The sequence below is a fragment of the Lepidochelys kempii genome, chromosome 15, assembly GCF_965140265.1.
Source record: "Lepidochelys kempii isolate rLepKem1 chromosome 15, rLepKem1.hap2, whole genome shotgun sequence".
NCBI classification, from domain to species: Eukaryota; Metazoa; Chordata; order Testudines; family Cheloniidae; genus Lepidochelys; species Lepidochelys kempii.
This window is the reverse complement of record NC_133270.1, coordinates 32640987-32666835: the sequence shown is the minus strand read 5'-3', so window position 1 is coordinate 32666835 and position 25849 is coordinate 32640987. Positions and strand designations below refer to the sequence as shown.

At 45.9% G+C, this 25849-nt stretch overlaps 1 protein-coding gene across 2 annotated transcripts in view; it reads left to right on the top strand.

Annotated features, from left to right (window-relative positions):
* The window catches only part of TTC28 (tetratricopeptide repeat domain 28), a 510505-nt gene that overhangs the window by 290816 nt on the left and 193840 nt on the right, over positions 1-25849 (top strand). For both annotated transcript variants that reach the window (XM_073313673.1, XM_073313672.1), the window contains exon 3: positions 25152-25299. In XM_073313673.1, the coding sequence (XP_073169774.1) occupies positions 25152-25299 (148 nt within the window). The remainder of the gene's footprint in view (positions 1-25151; positions 25300-25849) is intronic.

The following is a 25849-nucleotide window of genomic DNA, read 5'->3' as shown; positions in this document are numbered from 1 at the left end:
CAGTTTCTCAAACTCCAGGTTAGCAGCTGGGCTTGGGGTTAGGGGACAGTTGCCTGAGTGAAGAAGAAAAGGGGCACTGGTTCAGTTTCCTTAGGAAGGCACATTCTCAGAGAATGTGACCCCCAATATATGTTTTCTGACTCTTTTAAACATCTGCTTCTGAAGCTACTGAATAATTCTGACCAAACTTCAAGCACAACTGCGAGTATCAGCAGCATGCAAGGTTCCCAGGGCCCCCTCTGAGTAGAGCATGCACACACGCTGCCCAGAGACCAAGCTTATCTTCTCCCTGGGGCTTGGCTTTATTAATAATTGAACCATGAATAAAACAGAAACTTTAGCCTAATCTTTTCCCCAAAACTTGGTTGTTCCTTGCATTTTCTCTGCAGGTGTGTTTTGTCCCACTCTTTGTTGTCTTTTTTCCAGAGAGATATTCCAACCCTCACATATCCTAGTTAGAGCTAACAAGATGGACCTGCCATTCAACAGTAATTACTCTGCATCTTTGTACAGAGTTCAAACACCTGTTATCAGGATAACTCAACAAGTCAGCTCTGCATCCTCATATAGGGTCCTAGAACCTGCCCGCTACTTATGAACAAATCAGAAAGAAGCCAGAAACCTTTCTGGGATATATAAGAGAACACACAGCAACTTTGTTCCCTGCCTGTGACTTTGAAATCCAGTCCTGTAAAAGGAACGAACTATCCACACCACCGGCTTTGTGACCGACATAACACGTTCCTCCTCTAGAATTGCATAGACATACACATTTCATTTGTAATATGTAAGAAATCTTATAGTTTTTACTGGCCATTTTTGTTTCCATGTAGATCAGGTGAGCAGGCCTGGTTTCTAAAGGAGCTTAGGTTTCAGAGTGGTAGCTGTGTTAGTCTGTATCACCTAAAAGAAAGAGGAGTACTTGTGGCATCTTAGAGACTAACAAATTTATTTGGGCATAAGCTTTCGTGGGCTAAAACCCTTCAGAAATTGAGTGACCAGAGAGATTGAAGTGTTCTCCGACTGGTTTATGAATGTTATAATTCTTGACATCTGATTTGTGTCCATTTATTCTTTTATGTAGAGACTGTCCAGTTTGACCAATGCACATGGCAGAGGGGCATTGCTGGCACATGATGGCATATATCACATTGGTAGATGTGCAGGTGAACGAGCCTCTGATAGTGTGGCTGATGTGATTAGGCCTTATGATGGTGATCCCTGAATAGATATGTGGGCACAGTTGGCAACGGGCTTTGTTGCAAGGATAGGTTCCTGGGTTAGTGGTTCTGTTGTGTGGTGTGTGGTTGCTGGTGAGTATTCGCTTCAGGTGTCACAAATCAGATGTCAAGAATTATAACATTCATGAACCAGTCGGAGAACACTTCAATCTCTCTGGTCACTCGATTTCTGATCTCCAAGTCACTATCCTTCAACAAAAAAACTTCGAAAACAGACTCCAACGAGAGACTGCTGAATTGGAATTAATTTTGCAAATTGGATACAATTAACTTAGGCTGAATAGAGACTGGGAATAGTTGATTCATTATAAAAAGTAACCTATTTCCCCTTGTTTATTCCTTTCCGCCCCCACTGTTCCTCAGACGTTCTTGTTAAACCCTGGATTTGTGCTGGAAATGGCCCACCTTGATTATCATACACATTGTAAGGAGAGTGATCACTTTAGATAAGCTATTACCAGCAGGAGAGTGGGGTGGGGTGGGAGTGCGGGGGGAGAAAACCTGGATTTGTGCTGGAAATGGCCCACCTTGATTATCATACACATTGTAAGGAGAGTGATCACTTTAGATAAGCTATTACCAGCAGGAGAGTGGGGTGGGGTGGGGGAGAGAAAACCTTTTGTAGTGATGAACACCCATTTTTTTCATGGTCTGTGTGTATAAAAACATCTTCTGTATTTTCCACAGTATGCATCCGATGAAGTGAGCTGTAGCTCATGAAAGCTTATGCTCAAATAAACTGATTAGTCTCTAAGGTGCCACAAGTACTCCTTTTCTTTTTTTGAAAATAGAAGATGGGGGCTTTTCAGCTCCTGGTCACTAGTTTTCAATTCCTTATCTTCAAGTTCCATGTGTCTTATGAACAGAGTTTTTTATCTCAGTCCGGTACCTGGTGGACAAGCGTGCGTACGTACCACTAAAACAACTGTAATTGGTCTCCTTCTCAGCAATCTCAGTAGAGAGGTGAGAGATGGCCTGGGATAAGGAGATTGAACTCCCTGCTCCCCTCACCTATAGAGAAAAGAAAAGGAGTACTTGTGGCACCTTAGAGACTAACAAATTTATTTGAGCATAAGCTTTCGTGAGCTACAGCTCACTTCCTCTGTTAGTCTCTAAGGTGCCACAAGTACTCCTTTTCTTTTTGTGAATACAGACTAACACGGCTGCTACTCTGAAACCTGTCACCTATAGAGGGGCCCCTCCAAGTCAGCGCTGAGGTGCACTGGGGAGACAGCATAGGGAAGCTTGCCATACTGCTGGCCTTGTGGTACCTATTGTGAAGAGACAAGAACCTTGGCTCCAGAGCTTTTATTCTGGCATGTTTCACTAGTGATAAAACATCACAAAGAACATTTAAAATTGTTCTACCCTCAGAAATAAATGTCAACTTTCAACTATAAAGTTGATTTTCTTTAATTAGGTTTCACCAGCTGGGTATAGGGCAGTAGTTACTCCCTGTCACGTAGTATTAATGAGCGGGGGAGGCAGGTGGGGGGAGTAGTGTGCATTGCTAATCAGTTAATGGGCATGTTATAGAAAACAACACTTGGGAGCCTTTTTATTTACCCAGCTTCACAGGGGAAGGGAGCATGTAGAGAGAAGCGAGTTGTATCATGTGCTGTGTAACTGAATGAGGAAGGAGGGGGTTATTTAGACTGGAACAGGGACTGGAAGGAAGTGTGCACAGGAGAGGATGCTCAGTGTGTTCAGAGAGTTCTTGCTTTGGCTTTTTTAAAGCTTATGCTTTAAGACTGAGTGTATGGCTTTGAAAAAGGTTATGTTTGTGTAACCGAGCAGTCACTGTCTCTCTGACTATGTTTACTTTAAAAAAAAAAAATCAGAACTGCAAATGTGCTGCTTTTACAAACCCTCCAAGCTACTTCAAGTGAGAGCACAGAGAGCGAGCTAAGGTCCTTCAGAGCAATTGCCCTGGGCTCTGCTCTGCACAGGGAACGGTAGGAAATGTAGCATATTTAGGGCTCAGTGCCCCTACCCCCACTTAGGGAGATTATTTTAGGGCTCTTATTGGTGTTTTGAAGGCAGCCTCTCCCTTTGTGGAAATCAGTTTTGTTCCTGATTTGAAACTTCTGTCATTTAGCACAGATGAAACCAAACTTCATTGGCTGTTGTAAGGTACTGTCCTGTGTCCTGCAGTATTCCAAGAGTCTGTGGCCACTCTTATGCTTTTCTTCTTAATTTTAGCTCCTGCAATATTAATACAAGCTGGATAGAACAGGCACTTCACATGGCCTGGTGCATCTCAGATATTCAGACCTAACTACAATGGCTCTCCCTACAACCAATCCTAAAGATAGTCCCTAAGCTGATTTCAGTGAGAGTTTTGCCTCGGTAAAGATGGCAGGATCAGGCTATATATTAATTTTGAAGGAAATAGCATAGAACAACTTTGGATTGCTCAGATGTCTGGCCTTTTTTAATAGGCTGCCAATGAGGTCCTACCCTTAGTTGTCAATTATATCAATTCAATGCACAGGACAAATATTCCCAGTCTCTCCTCCTTGTTTCCATTCCCCAGATACAGCCAGGTGTTCGTTGGTGAGCAGTGTTGGGGAAGTTTCTGGGTGTTGCCTGTAAAAACCACTTGTGGTAAAAATTGAATTTTCAAGAGAGCCCGGGGACACGGCTACAGTACAGCAGCACACTATGGCGCGACAGCCATCCCACTGTAGTGTAGATGCTTCCTGCATTGATGGCAGGGTTTTTTCCATCAGTGTAGTTAATCCCTCTCCCTGAAGAATTTTTCTGTCAACCTACCTGTGTCTACACTGGGGGTTGGGTCGACCTAACTACGTCACACAGGGCGCAACATTGTTAACAACCCTGAGTGAAATAGCTAGGTCCATCCAATTTTCTAAGTGTAGACCGGGCCTTGGGCTCCAAAGTGCGCTAGTTGCTTTTGACAGTGTTACCCTGGGCCCTTCTCACCTTCGATGACTTGTGAGGCAGAGGCTTAGCCACAGGTGGGCCTCAGCCCACCCACTTGCATCCAGGCCCACCCACATCTGAGCAGAGGTATAGTACTGCCACAGCAACCTGGAGCGTCACTCGGGCACCTGAGGTGCAGGACCGAGCTCTGTGCCCTCCCTTCAGAAAGCTACACTCTGGCTGCTCTGCCCTACCATTTTCTGAGCCGCCCATGCACCTGCCTAGCTCGGCAGTGAAGCCCTGTGTCTGGGGGCACCAGGGCTAGGAAGGGGGCGTAGCGTCAGCAGAGAAGCTGAGCTAGCACCGTCTGTCATTGCCCGCCCACCCGAAAGTCGGGGCCACCCAAATTTCCACTCCTAACTAGGCCACTGTTGTGAAATGGGACTCCACTGCCTTCCTTATCACTGTGTCACTGACTCACACATCATGTGACTGGTTCCCGGGGTGAAAAAGACTTTCTCCCTTCTCCTGTTGTGAGAGTCCAGAAGCTGTCTCTCGCCTACGGGTTTGTCATGTGCCTCTGCACTTCTGCAGCCTAGTGGAGGTTTTATGTCTCATTTGCTTGCCAGAGGCTTGGCCTGACACAGTTAGTAGAACTGCTCCTTTAGCTCATTGCCTGGAAGGGTATGTTCATGAAAGTGAAGGATTGTGCTCTCTGCCACAGAGGAACCCAGCATCTGTGGGATATGTGTGTGCATTAGCGGTGACTGTGGAATGCCTTTAGTGCTCTGCTGTGGGATCTCTACAGATGAAGCCGCAGAATGGAGAGTGAGGAACGATGGTCCAGGGGTTTGGGCACTTGCCGAGGACTTGGAACAAGGAATTGAACCTGCATATTCCACCACAAACGTCCTCTGTGGCCGTGGCCATGTCACTTAGCCTCTCTGTGCCTTAGTAAAATGTTTATCTTCACACATGTTGTGAGGATAACATTAAAGATTGTGAGAGGCTGGATTACAACAGTGAGGGGGGCCATTTTAGTACCTAAAACAGGTAGCATATTATAAGTGTAGGTCATGTGATTGTTGGTGCCAGTATTACTGTTGTTTACTCTAAATTCCAGGGTTTGAGATTGCAGCCGTTTTCAGCAATCTCACACCAAGGCATTGCTCATACTTCTCTGCCTGGCAGGAAAATTCCCCTTGGAAGAAAAATGTAAAATTTTTCAGCCATTATTTTAGCTATGAGAAAGTAGTTCCTGGCGCTGGTTAGAGAAGTGAGTTAGAGAACAGGGAACCATGTCCCATGGGAGCTGCGGAGGACGGTGCCTGCGGACAAGGGCAGCACGTGGAGCCACCTGCCCCTCCCCCGCAGGCGCTGCTGTCAGAAGTGCCGGCCACTTCCGGGAGCAGCGCGGGGTCAGGGCAAGCAGGGAGCCTGCCTTATCCCTGCTGCACTGCTGCCTGGGAGCCGCCTGAGGTAAGCGGCACCCAGCCAGAGCCTGAATCCCTCCTGCACCCCAACCCCCTGCCCCAGCCCTGATCCCCCTTGCACCCAAGCTCCCTCACAGAGCCCACACCTCCTCCTGCACCCCAGCCATTGCACCCCACTCCCCTCCCACACCCCAACCCCCTCCCAAAACCTGCACCCAGCACCCCCTCCTGCCAACCCAACCTGCTGCCTGAGTCCCCTCCCGGAGCCAGCATCCCACACCCCCTCCTGCACCCCAACCTCCTGCCCCAGCCCAGGGAAAGTGAGGGAGGGTGGAGGAGAGTGCGTGATGGAGGGAGGGGGATGGAGCGAGTGGGGCAGGGCCTCAGAGAAGGGGTGGGACAGGTGCGTGGCCTCGGGGAACGGGGCGGGGCAAGGGTGTTTGGGTTTGTGTGATTACTGTTATTTCTACGTTTTCTTTGAGGTAGATCCTAGGTTGCACTTAAATTCAAAAAGTGATCTTGTGCTTAAAAAGGTTGGAGACCACTACTCTATCGAGAGGGAGGATCTGGAGTGTGAACTGAACAAACTGGAGGGAGGAATCTGAGGAGCAGGCAAGCCTGGGGCAGAAGGTGTGAGCTGAACTGATAGCTGTGTTGTTGTTAATTTCTGTGCTAGTCAAACCAACCCAAAGGTGAGGTGGAGATTTGACTTTATATATTGTGGAAACCATGTTTAAAGCAGGTGGGAAAGTCATCTGCTCACAGAGGTAAAAGCATAGGACTTAAAGGGACCTCGAGAGGTCATCTAGTCCAGTTGCCTGCACTCAAGGCAGGACTATGTAATAATTAGCCCATCCCTGGCAGGTGTTTGTTTAACCTGTTCTTCAAAACCTCCAATGATGGAGATTCCACAACCTCCCAAGGCAATTTGTTCCAGTGCTTAACCACCCTGACAGTTAGGAAGTTTTTCCTAATGTCCAACCTAAATGGCCCTGGCTGCAATTTAAGTCCATTGCTTCTTGTCCTGTCCTCAGAGGTTAATGAGAACCATTTTTCTCCCTCCTCCTTGTAACAACCTTTTATGTACTTGAAAACTGTTGTGTCCCCTCTGTCTTTTCTTCTCCAGACTAAACAAACCCAATTTTTTCAATCTTCCCTCATAGGTCATGTTTTCTTGACCTTTAATCATTTATTGCCATTCTCTGGACTTTCTCAATTTGTCCACGTCTTTCCTGAAATGTGGTGCCCAGAACTGGACACAATACTCCAGATGAAGCCTAATCAGTATCAAAAGTCTTACTAAGAGCAATTGGGCTGTGGAATATTCTCCCATTGGAAGTAGTAAGAGCGCACTTGGTATTAATATTTAAATCTTGCCAGAAATTCTGCCTTACACAGTGGACAAAATGGGACCTAGTAGGATATTTCCATCTCTAATTAGTATGGTCTTTGTAGGAGATGGATATTGTTACAGCCAATGAAACTGGAGTTAAGCTTGATGGCCCACAGGAGTAGAGGAGCAGCTGATATTGGAGAAAGCAGATTTGTTAAATCTCTGTTTATATTTTAAAGAAGGTAGAAGTTAGTGGCTCAGGTGCCAGTGGCATGTTTGGATTCTGAAGTGTACTTGTTGCCCAGTGTGCAAACTGCAGCTCAGTGAAAACAGTAGTGTAACCTACGTGGACTGCAAGTGATATTTATAGATATGCTGCATGTGTTCTATATTAAAGTACATTCCTCCTTCTCCCACATTCCTGAAGTCCCACAGCAGGGATTTGTCCTGTGTTCTTTCCAAAAACCCGCTATGGACTAGATAGGATGGGAAGTGAAAGGCTCAGACTAGTGTTTGGCCCCAGAAGCCTCAGTGGATGCTCAAATTTTTGGTCCCTTTCTTTTAGTCACCCTTTCTTGTGCTCGACAGATGCTGTCTTTCTGTCTGCCTGGGAAGCTGTGAGGGAGTTGGTTAATGAATGTTAACCCGCATCACACTGTTGTGGAACAGATACATCTAACATCATAGTATTCTGTAGGGTATCACAGATAATTCACGCTGTTTTTGGCATCCCCTCCAGATACTGCAACTCAAGAGAGCACTGTTGTGAAAGACTTTGATGCATTTGCCTTTTCTGCGCAAATAGCTGTTTATCTAGGGTCTGAAGCTGACATGAATATAAAGGTGTTTTACCTCCCTTGAGTACAGGGAAAGTCTTTGTCTAGGATTGAGGCATTTTTTCAGTTTCCCCAATTTGTTTGACAGTTATTTTCTGCTCCAAATTCTTCTGATCTTGTTCCAGTTAACTACTTCTGTCTCTATTATCCAATTACAAACTGGCCCGCAAATTATGTAAATGAGTCAGCCCTGGATACAAAATTACATCATGAATCGTAATCAGGGCTTGGTTTTGGAATAAGCTATATAATATTAGTGCTTCAAACAATCATGTAGGACTACCAACAGCAAAAGAAATCTCTGCTTTAAGACAAATTTCAAAACCAACTGTTTCCATCTGGATTAATCCAGTAATCGGGTCATCTTCTTGAAGTGGATTAAACTGCTTCTAAGAGAAAGAAAGGTTTCCTGTTTGCCTCCACTGCTCTCACTATAGCTTAGCAATCCATCTGTTTTGCTGAGTGCTGGTTATAATCTATGAGGAGTATTCTGGCTCCTGAGCATTTTTTAAAATTTGCCACCGTCTCTGCTTAAATTAGCCCTCCAAACTTGTGCTCTGCTGCTTAAAGGCATGGCTAAAATTAAGATGCTACGTGTAGCGTTTCAGTGTAGACACTACCTTCTCCCATCGGCACAGGTGCTCAGCCTCCCTGACAGGCGATATCTAGGTTGCCAGGAGAATTCTTCCTTGGATTAGTGCTGTCTACACCAAGGGTTAGGTTGGTATAGTTACATCGCTCAGGGATGTGGATTTTTCACTCTCCTGAGAGATGTAGCTATACCAATGTAAATTCTTAGTGTAGACCAGGCCTTAGTAAGAGTCATCCTGTCCAACAAGGGATACATGTTAATTAACATGCCCTCACATGAGAGAAGGGCTGTCATCCCTGTTGGTGAATGAATGACCAAGTCAGACATCAGCTTGTGCTCCAGAAGAAACAGGAGAACTTGGTCAGGAAAGAATTGTAACCTTTCCAGCTGCTCCATGCTTATAACTTTCACAAGAGTCGCATGTAGTACATACAAAGGCCCTGTGCTAACTAATGCCATGAAAGCTTCAATGGAAAAGGAGGAGGTTTTAGACTTGGCCAAGTGGCTGTAGTCGAGGGCCTGTTGCAGAGACCAGTACAACAAAGGTGGTTGCTCCAAACACGTAGATCGCTGGTCGAGAAAAACTGATGATTAAGCATTTTAATGTGGCCACCTGTCTGGACAGAGAAACACCCAATTAACTCCAGTTTCCCTTGTTAGGGATCTTCAGTTTCTAATCATCAGGAGTCTCAGGAAGTATAATTATGCAAGAGAAGGACAAGGAAGAACATAAGGGAGAGGAAAGTGATCAGGAACAGTCAGCATGGATTCACCAAGGGCAAGTCATGCCTAACTAATCTAATTGCCTTGCATGATGAGATAACTGGCTCTGTGGGTAAGGGGAAAGCAGTGGACATGTTATTCTTTGACTTTAGCAAAGCTTTTGACACGGTCTCCCATAATATTCTTGCCAGCAAGTTAAAATAGTATAGGCTGGATGAATGGACTATAAGGTGGACAGAAAGCTGGCTAGATCATCAGGCTCAATGGGTAGTGATCAATGGCTCCATGTCTGGTTGGCAGCCGGTATCAAGTGGAGTGCCCCAAGGGTCGGTCCTGGGGCCGGTTTTGTTCAATAACTTCATAAATGATCTGGAGGATGGTGTGGATTGCACCCTCAGCAAGTTTACAGATGACACTAAAGTGGGAGGAGAGGTAGATACGCTGGAGGGTAGGGATAGGATACAGAGGGCTCTAGACAAATTGGAGGATTGGGCCAAAAGAAATCTGATGAGGTTCAACAAGGACAAGCGCAGAGTCCTGCACTTAGGACGGAAGAATCCAATGCACCGCTACAGACTAGGGACCGAATGGCTCAGCAGCAGTTCTGCAGGGGTTACAGTGGACGAGAAGCTGGATATGAGTCAGCAGTGTGCCCTTGTTGCCAAGAAGGCTAATGGCATTTTAGGCTGTATAAGCAGGAGTATTGCCAGCAGATCGAGGGACGTGATCGTTCCCCTCTATTCGACATTGTTGAGGCCGCATCCGGAGTACTGTGTGCAGTTTTGGGCCCCACACTACAAGAAGGATGTGGAAAAATTGGAAAGAGTCCAGCGGAGGGCAACAAAAATGATTAGAGGGCTGGAGCACATGATTTATGAGGAGAGGCTGAGGGAACTGGGGTTATTTAGGCTGCAGAAGAGAAGAATGAGGGGGGTTTGATAGCTGCTTTTAACGACCTGAAAGGGGGTTCCAAAGAGAATGGATCTAGACTGTTCTCAGTGGTAGAAGAGGACAGAACAAGGAGTAATGGTCTCAAGTTGCAGTGGGGGAGGTTTAAGTTGGATATTAGGAAAAACTTTTTCACTAGGAGAGTGATGAAGCACTGGAATGGGTTACATAGGGAGGTGGTAGAATCTCCTTCCTTAGAGGTTTTTAAGGTCAGGCTTGACAAAGCCCTGGCTGGGATGATTTAGTTGGGGATTGGTCCTGCTTTGAGCAGGGGGTTGGACTAGATGACCTCCTGAGGTCCCTTCCAACCCTGATATTCTATGATTCTATACAGGTTCATAAATGCTGTGGTTCCTTGCACTGTAATTGCACTTTTATTACAAGTATTTGTAAGTTAATAACCACTTAATGCTGTACTGTCTGAAATCAATCCATGCAGATAGACATTTGAGTAACCAGTGTAAAGAATAATTCCAGAATCCCTGTTACAGTGGGCATTTCAACAAATGGTATAAAACCCCTAGTACATGTGTTTATTGTTTGGGTGGTGTAGTGGCTGTCCAGTTAGACATAGGTAATAGAATAAGATACAGATTCTCAGCGAGCAGTTAAATGGACTGCAATGAACACAAAAAGCTGAAAAATACTAACCCATATAGAAACTACTGTAATCAATAATGTGAGTAGATCAAAGAGGAGCCATGTATGTGTGTAGAATTATCATTAAGAGACATTAAACCGATGAGGCAGACTTCCAGATTCTGCTCTAGCCCAGCTGCCAGGCTTCTCCACAGAACTAGTGTTGCTGATTAACAAGGATCCTTTCTTACTTGTCTTTAAAGTGTGCTGTTGCAGCAGTTAAGCTCAGAAAAAAAGTAAAAAGCCATGTTCTTCGCCCATGAGTCATGCATTCTTTGGACTCGATCAGTTCAGCACAGGGCAATAGGCACAGACATGATGTGTTTATCATTAGATGTCATGTTTTATTGTATCATGGATAGTTGTGTTTTGTTGTCTTTAAAAAGCTAATTGTATGCTATGGAAACCTCATCTGTCCATCATTCTCAGTATCCACTCCAGCCTTTCAGGTTCTGTTAGACTGGGAAAGATTAGCCCAGCTAATAAACAAGGGGATACTGATGCAGCTTTAAACCCCTGAAATGGGAACATGTGTGTCTATTACTAATGCTAGTCACCTCAGAGAAGCCCTTGATTGCAGAGCTCTTTCTTAGGGATTTATAAATGCATCAATCAGTTTTGATGTTTTCTTTGTCCAATGGCAACATGACTTAGCAGTAATTTGTGTAGTAATTAGCCAAATAACAGAGAGTTATGACTTGGGATCTGGTTTCCCTTAATTAGCACTTTGTCGGTTTGCATCACTGGAGAACAGGATTTGCTAGTTTGGAACTTAGCTGACATTATCATTTGGCAATAACTAGTTAATTAGCACGTTAAGCAAACAGAGACTCTGGCTCATGTCTTTGTCAGATACAGGTTTGCCTATAGTTGGAAAGTTGTGTGGGTCACACAAGAAGCAGTTTTACTCACTTTGGGCGGGGTGGGGACGTGGGGGAGATGAAAAGAGCAATGTACAAACTATAGTAAGAACCCCTTAGAATTTCAAACCAACATGAAAAATAAAATGGGTTTGGGGTGGAGATTATTGTGAGGAAGGCAAGTCTGATGAACAGGAGGGCACAGAGGAAGCCCTAGTGAAGAAGGAAGGATGGTTACCTCACTCTGTGTGGGGTGGGTATCTCACAAAGCAAGGATCAACTTACTGCCTTTGTGTCTCATTGTGAGAGTTGTCTCTGTTGTAGGACCAGTGCTGTGCAAAGAGTGACCACTCTCTGAAGGCACATGTGCCACAGCAGCTTCCCCAAAAGAAAGAATTTAACTGATTTGTTTTGTTTACAGAACATCAGCTATGAACTAGTTGCACGAAATGCCTACTGTATCATCTCCAAAGCTCAACTCCCCTGCGCTCTATAGAATGTGTGCATTAACTGGATGTGAACTTTGGAGATGAGAACAATTGCCCAGTGGTCTGAAAAATGACTGACACTGCGAGGCTGGAACATACTGTCTGATTCCCCAAAGCCATGGATTTCACTGAAGAAAATTCTGTCACTCAGGACCAACAGTTTTGCCTATAAGCTGAAAACTGATTTCCGGTAGTCTTGCCCCAGTGTGGTGCATAAGCTTGAATGCCGCTGCAGCATACCTGGGACACCACACCTGCACACATTACTTCTTTGGGTGAGTGGCACCATGTGTAACACAGACTCTGGCTGGAGGAGCCATATGATCCTTTCTCAGCCAGTGAGTAGCCAGTCCATAGATGGAAAAACTATTGCCCAAATAGGAAGGCAATAATGCCAAACTCTTCCTGGTCTCAAGACCTTATCACAGCCTTTTGGATTGTGTTTGCAAGCAGTGATACACATGAACAAACATGCACCCAACCACATTAGTATGGGGAAAGCTATAACCAAGCCAAGGCCAAGTTTCAGCCCAGAGCAGGATTTTTATGGTCTATTATATGAGGATTATTCACTGTAACAGGTTCTGTTAGGAAAGGTGCCCTGACCAGAATATGAGAGGGCACGTGGGGAGGTGATGGAGAAGTCACTGAGAACTGGCTAGGCTCAGTTTCATTCATTTGTATTTCTACAATGCAGGGGATGAGCCATTTCAAAGCAGCAATATAGACTGGATAAAGAAGACACCTCAAATATTAGAGCCTTCCCACATTAACTGCGAGGTGTGTTTACATATAAACCTTTTCGACCACTGAGAAATGTAGGAAGAAAGGAACGTGTTAACTTCGTAATGTAAATAGCACCTTTTACAATTCTTGCAGCTACTGTGTGTAGGCAAAGCAGCATGAAGGGTCATGTGTCAAGTGTATACTGGAGTCTCATTGCCAGATTGATTTGATGGACATTAATATTTGGGTATTAAGATACCTGTTTATATTCAGATATAAAGGAAGCACATAACAGTGCTGTAATCCTCTCAGATGGCTCAGAAATAACTGGAAGGGATTAAATTGCTGGGCCTCCTTTTTTCTTATTGTTAAAGGTACTTTTACAGTTGTCAGGTCTGCTGCTTTGTCGTTCATCCCAATTGTTTGCTTTAAGCAAAACAAAAATCTTAAAGTTTTCCAACAGTAGGGCTGGTTCCGCTGCTGTAACTGTTCATGTTGCTTAAAAAATTGATTTGTTTTTCTTTATGTTGGCTCTTGCTTGTTATATTTAAACTATTTCTCCAGTAAATCTCATTCCAATCACGAGAGTCTTTTTTACAAGGACGTCCTGGCAAATGAAAACAGTACAGCATGCATTGAAATTCAGGCCCCTGGTTTTATAATGTAACCTATTGCTCGTTCTGCTGTGTGAATGACTCACATTGAAAACTAGAAGATTCACCTACCATTCAGATTAGGAGCAGTCAGAACTATTGATTTTTATCTTCAATTAGAGATGTTAGCTGTTAGTTTATTGCTTAGCAACCAATATTTATTCTTCTATATTCTTGTCCTGCTAGCCACATTTGTATGGTAGCTATTTCCATCAAAATCAGCATATTTTAAAATAAGAGACTCAGAAGAAATACATGAAAGGAAATTGCTAATAATCAAATTAAACCGTTAGAATTAGTCACTCATTCTAAAGGGAGCTGGTTGCGATCCCTGTATTTAGGTTGCTTAACACCTTTCATTATAAAAGATTTTTTTATCACTCTCCCTTTTTAAAAAAAAAAAATGTTCTCATATCCCCATTGTTTGCAATAGGCCTTTTCTGTCTGGTAGTGCAGAAGTGCTTTGGCTAGGCAAGTTCCTTTTCTTTGTCCCATGAAATTCCATTCAGGTTTAGCTGAGTTATCAGCTGTTAAAAACCAGAGCTGGTCCAGCCTCCGCTTCTGGAGCCAGCACACAGGCCCAGCACCTGGGCTCATCCCACCCTCTCTCCGGGGGCAGCAGTCCTCTACCTTCCGTGGGAGAGAGAGAACTGGGCAGGATTTCCACCCCAAACATCATTTGGACCGATTTGCATGGTGTCAGCAGCCCATCGCCACCCTTTTCTCTTGCTTGCAGCCAATGTCGTTAGTCCGTTAGCTCAAGTGAAAGCAGCCTGTGCCTCAGTGTTGGAAGTTCAAGGTTCAACCCCTGATGATGATGCATGATTTAGGGAGATGGGATGTTCCACATAATAGGTTTCAGAGTAGCAGCCGTGTTAGTCTGTATCTGCAAAAAGAAAAGGAGTACTTGTGGCACCTCAGAGACTAACCAATTTATTTGAGCATAAGCTTTCGTGAGCTACAGCTCACTTCATCGGATGCATTCAGAGGAAAATAAGGGTTGGTCTTTATCCTTTTCAAAAACATCCACTCACCCCACACCACCACCACTGAAAAACCCCACCTGCTAGGAAGCTACATTAAAAATGCACATTAAAAGAACACTATTTAGGTTGCAAAGTCAAGCACTTGAAAATTAGGAAGTGCCAGATTTATAGCTGTCTGTGCAATCTTAATTCTGTCCCTGGTGCGTATATCTTATAATACAGTCTTTAATTACACAAAGAATTAAGATTGCCCAGTCAACCCTAAAATCTAGCATTTCTGAACTTTCAAGTGCTTGACTTTGCAACCTAAATAACATTCTTTTAACATAATGTCTATGTATGTAATTAAAAGTATAAATAAGTAAAAGTAAAATGGTTAATGCATCGCACTTGTTTTTGCCTCAGATCAAGGACCAAAGCCAGTCATGTTAAAATGCACAGTTTGTTTTTGGGTTTTAGAATACATTCTGCTTCTCCATCTCAGTTCATTGTGGCACCAGCAGCGTGCATGTGTGACTTGCTGGAGTTTGTGATCCGAATGTAGAGATGTAGGATGTCTCGCAGCTGTTGTACACATCATTATATCTGTTGTTCAGGATACTTTGGAAAAAAGTCAGCCCAGTTGGTCTTGAATATTAATGAACTCAGCTGCGACCTGGTGAAAGTGATTTGACTTTTACCAGAGAAATTGCAAACATATCTAGTGTGTCTTCTGTGTTTACTTCAGTGAACTCATGTTTTTGGAAATAATCAGTACTCCTTGCATGATGTGCCAATAAAAATGGGGTTAGTATATCAGCTAATGAGATGTCCAGTCTGTATCTTTAGTTGTGTGGAGCTTCTAAAACTGGCTTCCATTACCAGCACAGCATCTCCTGAAAGGAGATTTGACTTGTTAATGGAGTTTCAGGTCTATATAGACAACTGAGCTCTTCTCAGCCTGTTAGTAAAGCAGCATATTACCCTCTGTCACTGCTGCTTCTTTAGAACTATGTCCATGGTGCTCTAGGAAAGCATTGCCAGTCGGTTGTTTCACTGATTAATGAGCGTTCCTCTCTCCTCTGGGCAGGCACTAAGGAGCAAGCTGCAGGTGACCTCCAGCATCACGCTGGAGGAAGATTTCAGAGTAACAGCCGTGTTAGTCTAAGGGAAATATGTGCAAATTGTCAGGAGACAATCGGTTGACTCCAGGGTAAGAACTGTGCAGGGAAGGAGGAGGAGGAGAGAGCTTGTTCAATTAATCGTTACCCCAAGTTGTGAGGAGATTATGTGCAGTGCTGAAATAAACCTCTTTGTTCCAAACACAGCAGAAAATGGGCTAATGGTTTATGCCCTGATTGGCCTATTTAGTTACAGTGATAGTTGCGTAAATAGTGTGACAAAGCCAGCGGGGAAGTCGAGCCTCTGGTGTCTGGCCTGTAAGGCCTGAGTGAGCATCCTGTCTTGAACAAAACCTCCCTCTTTGTCTGTGAGGACTGTCAGTTTGGGTGAGCTGGAGCTGTGGTCATGTCTCTGTGCCTCAGCTCCTCCACCTGGGCGGCCTCACAGGGATATTTGGAGACTTTGTTCAGCACACAGTGTTGCTAAAGCACTTCAAGACCCTGCCTGAGGGGAAGCTCTAGAAAGAGGCAATGTTCCACTATTAAATATTTCATTGGTTTGTTACGGTTAAAGGACAGTGCTGTCTGTAGGAATCTCTGCAGGGCTGGGGGCAGAATCATCCCTACCCCAAAAAGATATGATGGAAGTAGAGGGATTCAGAGATGAAAGACAAGGATTAGGGTCAGGGCTGGCCTTAGGGAAAATGGCACCCTGGGCAAACTTGCATTTTGGTGCCCCTGGCCCCATGGGCTCCCTGGGCTCCACACCTTCCCTTCACCCTAATCCCTGTACCTTTTACCCCTACGCCTGCTCCCCCTCCTGTGTCCCTAATCCCTACACTCCCTTCACTCCGAACCTCTGCCCCCTCCTGTACCTTAACCCGTACACTGTGCCCCCTTCACCTCAATCCCTGTACCTTCCTCCTACGTCCCTAACCCCTACACTGTGTCCCCTTCATCCCCAATCCCTGCCCCTAACTCCTCTATTCCCCTCCTGTGCCCCAACCCTAGCACTGTGCATGCCCCCTTTACCCCAATCCCTGCACCCCCTTCACTCCTACCCCCCATACTTCCCTCCCATACTCCAACTCCTGCCCCCTTCTGTGCCCCTAATCCCTGCCCCCTCCTGCACCCCAACCACTGCAGTGTTCCCCCTTTGCCCTAACCCCTGCATCCCCCTCTTGCACCCATGTGGGAAAACTGACCTGCATGCACGAAGCAGCTGCATTGCTGCTTGCTCCGCTCCCCCCTTGGACTGCTGCTCCTCTGCCCCGTGCACCCCTATGGAGCTCTGGGGTGGGTGGGGGGCAAGGAGCAATGTCAGGGCTCCCTGCATCCAGGTCACTTTCCCTGCCTGGGCTGCCTCAGGAGCGGGCAGGAGAGCAGCAGCTCCGGAGGCCTCAGCCCAGCCCAGGTGGGAACAGTGACCTGGATGCAGGAAGCCCTGGTGTGTGTGTTGGGGGGAGTGTGTGACAGAGTGTGTGTGTGATAGAGAGAGGGAGTGTGTGTTGAGGGGAGTGTGTGTGTGCCTGAGTGAGTGTAAGAGCATGCTGTCTCTGTAGGAAAGCCCTCGGGTCAGGAGCCTGAAAGTGTGTTCAAACACAAGCCGTTGCTGACAGCTCCTGACCCAGAGGAGCAGCAGCGCACACAGATTCCCCCTGTCCCATCCCCTCAGCTCAGTGGAGACCAGGCACACAGGCAGAGGGGAGGGCGACACCCCATTTATCAGCCTCTGCACTCCCTGCACAACAGACAAGAAGACGCTCCCAGTCCGTAGCAGCGTGGCCCGGGGTGGCTCCGAGGAGAAACGGAGTGGGGCGGGACAGGAGCAGCAGTGGCTACACAGGGTGGTGGAGCGGGGGGATGCACCCTTGCTCTGCAGGAGTCAACTAGCTGGTCCTCCGACTGCCCCACTGCAGCTCCAGTCCCTCCACCCTCTCCAGACACTTCTGCTTGCCTTCCTGCCGCCTCCGTCAGCCCAGCTGGCTCTCGGCAGGTCAGCTGGGAATCAGGCAAACCCTGCCACCCGGACTGCCCACCCCAAAGGCTGGTCCTAATTAAGGCCATGAAAAAATCCTCAAGTGAAGAGAGGTTGAAAAGATTGAGAATGGTTACCACAGAGATGAATAAAAGGGAACATGATAAATGCATATGAGCCAGTTAATGGAAGAGAGAAGGGAGACCAGGTTCTGGTATTCACCCTGCCTCTCAGCACAAAATCAAGGACTCAATCAATGACATTGAAAGGTGGCAGATAAAAAACATGCAATGCACAATTAGTCTATGGAACTCACTGCCACAGGATATCATTGAGGCCAAGAATTTAGCAGGATTGAAAAAAGAATTGGCATTTATGTGGGTAAGAAAAAGGTCCAGCATTTTAATGATAAAAGTAACAACACATGAGTTTTGGAAAGAATTTAAACCCTCCTGGTGCAGGCCATGAGCCATCCTCTGACTATTGAAGGTTAGGAGGAAGCTTTCACAGGGGACAGATTACCCCACATTTGTCTATGGTAGGTTCTTGTACCTTCATATGAAGCACCTGGTTCTGGCCACTGTTTGGGATGGCATATTGGATTGGATTGACCTCTCGTCTGATCCAGTGTGAGAGCCTCTATGTTCCTAGAAAATCTGGTGCGGAGCTTGGCAACAGGAGCAGTATTACACCCACAGTTGGGCCCTGCCGGGCCACAGCTCAGAGAACACCTGCAGTTTGTCCATCCACTCCTCCTTCTGTAGTACTTCATTCTGTTGCTGTTTTAAGCTAGGTGGAAGGAATCAATAGGATTTCCACCTGGATCACTGGTAAATAAAAGCATCATATTTGTAGTAATGAAGAGAGCATGCTTGTGCTCATCACTTAATCATGGAGCAGGTCCTCAAGGAATCAATTCTGAAGCACTTAAAGGAGAGGAAAGTGATCAGGAACAGTCAGCATGGATTCACCAAGGGCAAGTCATGCCTAACTAACCTAATTGCCTTCTATGATGAGATAACTGGTTCTGTGGATGAAGGGAAAGCAGTGGACGTGTTGTTCCCTGACTTTAGCAAAGCTTTTGACACGGTCTCCCACAGTATTCTTGCCAGCAAGTTAAAGAAGTATGGGCTGGATGCATGGACTCTAAAGTGGATAGAAAGCTGGCTAGATTGTCTGACTCAATGGGTAGTGATCAATGGCTCCATGTATAGTTAGCAGCCGGTATCAAGTGGAGTGTCCCAAGGGTCGGTCCTGGGGCCGGCTTTGTTCAATATCTTCACAAATGATCTGGAGGGGTGTGGATTGCACCCTCAGCAAGTTTGCAGATGACACTAAAGTGGGAGGAGAGGTAGATACGCTGGAGGGTAGGGATAGGATACAGAGGGCCCTAGACAAATTAGAGGATTGGGCCAAAAGAAATCTGATGAGGTTCAACAAGGACAATTGCAGAGTCCTGCACTTAGGACAGAAGAATCCCATGCACCGCTACAGACTAGGGACTGAGCGGCTAGGCATCAGTTCTGCAGAAAAGGACCTAGGGGTTACAGTGGATGAGAAGCTGGATATGAGTCAACAGTGTGCCCTTGTTGCCAAGAAGGCCAATGGCATCTTGGGGTGTATAAGTAGGGGCATTGCCAGCAGATCGAGGGACGTGATCATTCCCCTATATTCGACATTGTTGAGGCCTCATCCGGAGTACTGTGTGCAGTTTTGGGCCCCACACTACAAGAAGGATGTGGAAAAATTGGAAAGAGTCCAGCAGAGGGCAACAAAATTGATTAGGGGTCTGGAACACATGATTTATGAGGAGAGGCTGAGGGAACTGGGGATGTTTACTCTACGGAAGAGAAGAATGAGGGGGGATTTGATAGCTGCTTTCAACTACCTGAAAGGGGGTTCCAAAGGGGATCGATCTAGACTGTTCTCAGTGGTAGCAGATGACAGAACAAGGAGTAATGGTCTCAAGTTGCAGTGGGGGAGATTTAGGTTGGATATTAGGAAAATCTTTTTCACTCGGAGGGTGGTGAAACACTGGGATGCGTTACCTAGGAAAGTGGTGGAATCTCCTTCCTTAGAAGTTTTTAAGGTCAGGCTTGACAAAGCCCTGGCTGGGATGATTTAGTTGGGGATTGGTCCTGCTTTGGGCAAGGGATTGAACTAGATGACCTCCTGAGGTCCCTCCCAACCCTGATATTCTATGATTCTATGATAATCTAACAAAAATGTGTCATTTACAAAGAAATGGGAAGTTTCTCTCCAGCTTGAGGACTGGAAAATAGCCCCTTGTCTCATTTCTTCAGCTATGACTGCTGGCTTCTTGATTTGATTTTCCCTTCCCTTTCTTCTCCCAAAATGTGATTCATCCTATGTCGTGTTTGCAGATTTTCCCTCAATGTGGTGCCTTCATTCCAGCCCTGAAATAACTTCTGAATGTGTCTGCTTAGGGAAGAAGTAGAAGATGCCAAATGCTCTGTGTGGAAAGGGTGCTGTATGAGCTAGGGACTGCCGGGGGAGGAGGGTTACAGTGAGTAACTAGCCAGAAAACTGTTCTGAAATGATGATGTATAGGGTTTTTGTTTCTGGGCTCTGAGTGCCTTTGGCACTAAAATTAAGTGGCTTCCAAAACGACTTCTAGGAAAAAGCTCTTTCTAGGCAGGACAAGGTAGGATTACTTTCATAATGGATGGTTTGAATCACACTCCATTGCTTGTAACACTTGTGCTCACCCCACTTTATTCTGTTGTCCACACTTGCTGTGTTATGTCTCATTTGGGCCATGAGGCCCTCCTGGCCCTCTCATTGAGTGCTCCTGGAGTGCTGTGTAAACATAAATAGCAGAATGGAGGTGCAGCTTCTTAACAGCCTAATTTCCTGCTACTGCAGCAGCTCCGGAAGTGCTCTTGGAGGGGGCCATTGAGAAGCATAGTGTGGGACACTCTCCTTTCTTCTAGTTGCTCTCGGAACGCTCTGGGCAGCTTTGTCCTTCTCTCTTGAGGCCACGGTTCCTTACTTCCTTGACACTGGCCATCCCGTTTTCGGTTGGACTTCTAGGTGAGAATTGGGGATTATTGAGACTTCATCCGTCTGGTTCATCCCATTGCATTCCCCATTGTTTCCCTCCCTGGGACACATGAACAATGGCTGCCACACCTGCAGTTGGACAGTAGCCAGGAGTTGGCTCGCTGAGACAGGGTTACTTACATTCAACTGTGTGACGACTCTGTGTGAGATCCCATGCATCCTGCACCATCTGGTTCCCTTCCAGGTGTCAAATCATGGTAAACAAGAAGTGGGGCAGAGGTGGAATGCCTGGGGGTCGATGAGGCCTGATTTAGCTGTAGTGCTATGGCAGGCAGCGTGTTTGCTAGGGCATGTGCAAGCATTTACTGAGTCCATTGTCCTGAGGGTGGATACAGCAATAGGATTCAGACTCACAATTCAGTACGAGTCAAGTGATTCTATTCAGACCTGGGCTGGCAGGCTCGTTCTTTATCAAACACACACAGCACTCTGTTCCCCAACCTATTACTGGGTTCCTCAGCCCATGCACACTACAAACACTTCAGTGGACAAGAGTCCCCAGGCCAGCTGTCTAACCATACTATTCTGCTAACCTCCGTTAAACAATCTGCCCTTCCCTTGCATGGCTTCTCCCGCCCCTGCTGATAGGGTTTCTGTGTAAACAGAAGCCATTTTCTTGCTCCCTTCACTCATGCAGCAAGGTCACAGTCCAGTTGGTGTAACACAGCCACACTGGATTACAAGGTGTGTCTGGCTACTGTGTCCCTTCAGAGCCAAACTGCCCAGGTGTAAACTCTTGCATGGTCTTTCTGTCATCAAGCTGTACAGAAGGGAAACTGAGGCTGTGTCCACACTATGCTGGTATAACGCCATAGTGTAGATGCAGCCTACAGTGACATAACAGGTTTTTCCGTTGGTGTAGGAACACCACCTCCCTGAACAACAGTAGCTACATCAACAGAAGCATTCTGCTGTCAACATAAATGCATCTGTGCTGCGGATTAGGTCAGCATAGCAGTGTTGGTTAGAGGTGTGTTTTTTCCCTCACCCTTGACTAACATAGAATCGTAGAAGAGACCTCCGGAGGTCATCTAGTCCAACGCCCTGCTCAAAACAGGACCAACCCCAACTAAATCATCCCAGCCAGGGCTTTGTCAAGCAGGGCCTTAATAACCTCTAAGGATGGAGATTCCACCACCTCCCTAGGTAACCCATTCCAGTGCTTCACCACCCTCCTAGTGAAATAGTTTTTCCTAATATCCAGCCTAGACTTCCCCCACTGCAACTTGAGACCATCCAGAGCTCCATCCTCATTGGAACCCCCCTTCACGTAGTTGAAGACGGCTATCAAATCCCCCCTCACTCTTCTCCTCTGCAGACTAAATAAGCCTAGTTCCCTCAGCCTCTCCTTGTAAGTCATGTTCCCCAGCCCCCTAATCATTTTCGTTGCCCTACTGGACACAGTACTCCAGGTGTGGCCTCACCAGTGCCGAATAGAGGGGAATAATCACTTCCCTTGATCTGCTGGCAATGCTCCTACTCATACAGCCCAATATGCTGTTGTCCTTCTTGGCGACAAGAGCACACTGCTGACTCGTATCCAGCTTCTCGTCCACTGTAATCCCCAGGTCCTTTTCTGCAGAACTGCTGCTTAACCAGTTGGTCCCCAGCCTGTAGCGGTGCATGGGATTCTTCCTTCCTAAGTGCAGAACTCTGCAATTGTCCTTGTTGAACCTCATCAGATTTCTTTTGGCCCAATCCTCCAATTTGTCTAGGTCACTCTGGAACCTATCCCTACCCTCCAGCATATCTACCTCTCCCCGCAGTTTAGTGTCATCTGCGAACTTGCTGAGGGTGCAATCCATCCCATCATCCAGATTATTAATGAAGATGTTGGGAAAAAAACGGCCCCAGGACCAACCTCAGGGGCACTCTGCTTGATACTGGCTGCCAACTAGACATCAAGCTGTTGATCACTACCCAGTGAGCCCAGTGATCTAGTCAGCTTTCTATCCACCTTATAGTCTATTCATCCAATCCATACTACTTTAACTTGCTGGCAAGAATACTGTGGAAGACCGTATCAAAAGCTTTGCTAAAGTCAAGATATATCACGTCCACAGAGCCAATTATCTCATCATAGAGGGCAATCAGGTTGGTCAGGCATGACTTGCCCTAGGTGAATCCATGTTGACTGTTCTTGATCACTTTCCTCTCCTCCAAGTGCTTCAAAATGGATTCCTTGAGGACCTGCTCCATGATTTTTCCAGGGACTGAGGTGAGACTCACCGGTCTGTAGTTCCCCAGATTCTCCTTTTCCCCTTTTTTTAAAGATGGGCACATAACCATGTCAACTTAATTTTTAGGTGTAGACCAAGCCTAAATGAGAGTGTGGGAAACAGAGACCCCAAAGTGTGCATCATGCTTCAGAAGACAGTGTTCTGAGACCACACAGTCGGTAGCCACTGCACGCCACACACTCCTTGTTCCTGGGGTTTCTCTTTGATTTAAATCATCATGCCTGTAATCTAATTAACACGGAACTGGGTTTCCAGTACAGTTGCCTGTTTGGTTCAATAAGAACACATTTGTACTAAAGGTTAATTAAATGAATTTTGCCTCCATTTAATTCATTTAAAATTATAGAACCAATCAATGCTTGCTAATGGAAAAGAGATTAAATATTTATGTCTATAAATTTCCCATGTCATTTTTGATTTTTCTTAATCTTTACTTCCGTTGGCTGGGTTCTGAAGGAGTATGAAAGCCCTAATGAAAAGTCCGTTTTGGATATTAATTGCAGATTTATCCAGTTTAAGTAAAAAAGACTTCCACATGTGTCTACTTAATGTACCTTGAATACAGGATTAGTTTCTATTACAAATGGGAAGGAAAAACAGCTGGGGTCTGCCCACGAGTGCAGGGAGAGCCTGCGGCTGAAGGCCCTCGAGAGCCAAAGACAAGAATGGAGCTGACAGGGCACCATCCTGTTCTTACAGCAGTTGTAGTCTTTTTAAGAGAGTTTTCTTTTACTATAACTGTGCTTGCTTTGCTTAACTCCCTCCAGACACTCGGTAGTACAGTGAATGTGGCAGAGCTTGCAGCAAGGAGATTTTTACTGGAGAGCACAATAAAGGGTTATCCATGAACAGCAAAGCTTTTGTAAAAACTAGTTGAAGCTCCTGAATTATTAACGCAATCAGTGTGCAGACATAAATGTTACAAATATGCTTTCATTTTATAAGTGAATGTTAGACAGTAGAGTCTTTGTTCCCATACCCACCAGCTCCCAAGCACAGAACTTCATGTTTTCTCTGGGAGAGGCACTGACATTGCTACCCCTTTGTTAAGGCAGGTTTCTCCTGCTGCTGTGTGTGTCTGTGATCTTAGTACCTCTGGCTGGGAACGTTCAGAACCTGGAATTGCCAGTGGGAACTATTTGCAGTTGCACATTGATGCAGTTGTTGGTTTGGGATTGCAAATGAGTGGTGACGAGGTGTTGGATTTATTTTAAAAGCATTGCATCTTCCCTTGGATGTCAGTGAGACAGAGGTGTGTTTGCTGCGACTCTTCTGTGGTAGCCTCTGGGGAGACTTGCAGAAAATGTGAAATGGAAAAAGTAAAGCAAAATGTCTATAAACATGTCTATATTAAAAATGAAGAGTGTCTGTATTCAGCGGGGGGAAGTGCCTGTCAGAGTTAGGATTCTAAGTGCAGTCAGATACAGCTCTCTGCTGCCTGCTCAACCCACTTCTACCAAACATCTGCATAATGCAGTAGTCACTGTATCAGAGGGGTAGCCATATTAGTCTGTGTCCACAAAAACAATGGGGAAGTGGGTTTTTTACCCACAGAAGCTTATGCCCAAATAAATCTGTTAGTCTTTAAGGTGCCGCCGGACTCCTTGTTGTTTTTGTAGTCACTGTAGTTCACCCAGAAGGTCAGCAGACTCCAGTGCTACCAGGCTGGGTGAGGAGTAGGAGGGTGAATTCCAGAGTCAGTTACTCAATGAATCTGAATACAGAATCATTCTCTGATCATTGATGAATGAAAATTGCAAAATATAATTAACGATGAGAGCTGACATGTCACTGGTGGTGATGGAGGCAAGGGAAGTGAACACAGGGTGAACACAGAGCCTCCTGAACTCTACTGAGCTTGGATGGTGGAAGAGGTAGGCTGTACATGCATACAGAGGGAAGGTGAGGTTTCTGATCGGATGCTCTGGGCAGTGATTTTATTGCAATTGTATCTTGGAGATTTTTGGTTTCTGTTAATACAAAGTTCTTGTTGGGTGGTGAAGCTCAGGTCTTGTTGGCAGGAGTGAGAGATGAGGATCTCCACTCACAAGCTTTGCGAGCCAGGCGATTAAAAAAAAATAAGCAGCCATTTGGGGAGGAGGGGGAGCCAATTCTGAAGGAAAACCTTTATTTTAAATTATTGTAACTTTGGCTTTAGACTCCAGAGCAGCATGTGAGAATTGTCAATATGGGCTGAGTGAGCCTTTCCTCAGCTCTGTGGGGATTCGGGAACCAAACTACAGCTTTAGAATTGCCAATATTGTCCTGACCTGAAAATACTTTAGGGAAACCTGAGCATGTTCTTGCAGCCCCTATATTCCCCAGCACTAGCTCCCTGATCATGTATGTTTGGGCTCTGGGATCACATCAGTTCAATAACTCACCTCTTTCTTTTGGGCTTGCAGGCGTACTTCCGACAGGGTGTTGCCCTTCAGTACCTTGGACGCCATGCAGACGCACTGGCAGCATTTGCATCTGGGCTGGCTCAGGATCCCAAGAGTCTGCAGCTTCTTGTTGGGATGGTGGAAGCCGCCATGAAATCTCCCATGCGAGGTAAGCAAAACGATCGGTGTCCAAGGCACTGCAGTTAGGCTGGCTGCAAGCATGAGTGGACAGCAGTGCTAAAGGATCAGCATTTCCGAGAAAGGTAGGAAGCTGATTTCAGTTGGAAACTGATGCTGAGTCAGCACTTGAGGCAGGAGGAAACCTACGTAAGTGATGAGGGGCAGATTATAGGCGTTTTACATCTTCCATTGGGTCACCTGCTTCTGCGCCCTCTCAGAGGGGAAACCAAACTAGATGAGCCTCTTGTCTGATTCAGTGGGGCAGGGTGGTGGGGATGTTGGAAAGAGGGGCTTTGGCCTTGTCTGATGAGGCAGGGATACTGGAATAGGTGTGGCCTGATCGAGAACAGCAGTTCTTGTGTTCTGTGAAGTCCAGCTGTGCTACTTGGAAGTTAATGTATGGCTAACATCTCTGAAAAGGCTGAGCTGGCCACCCAGAACTGGTATTCTCCAGTCAGGGGAACACATGCATTCCCATCTACTAGAGGTCAAACACCTTATACCTTGTGAATTTCTTCTTTTCCACAGACAAGCGTGCT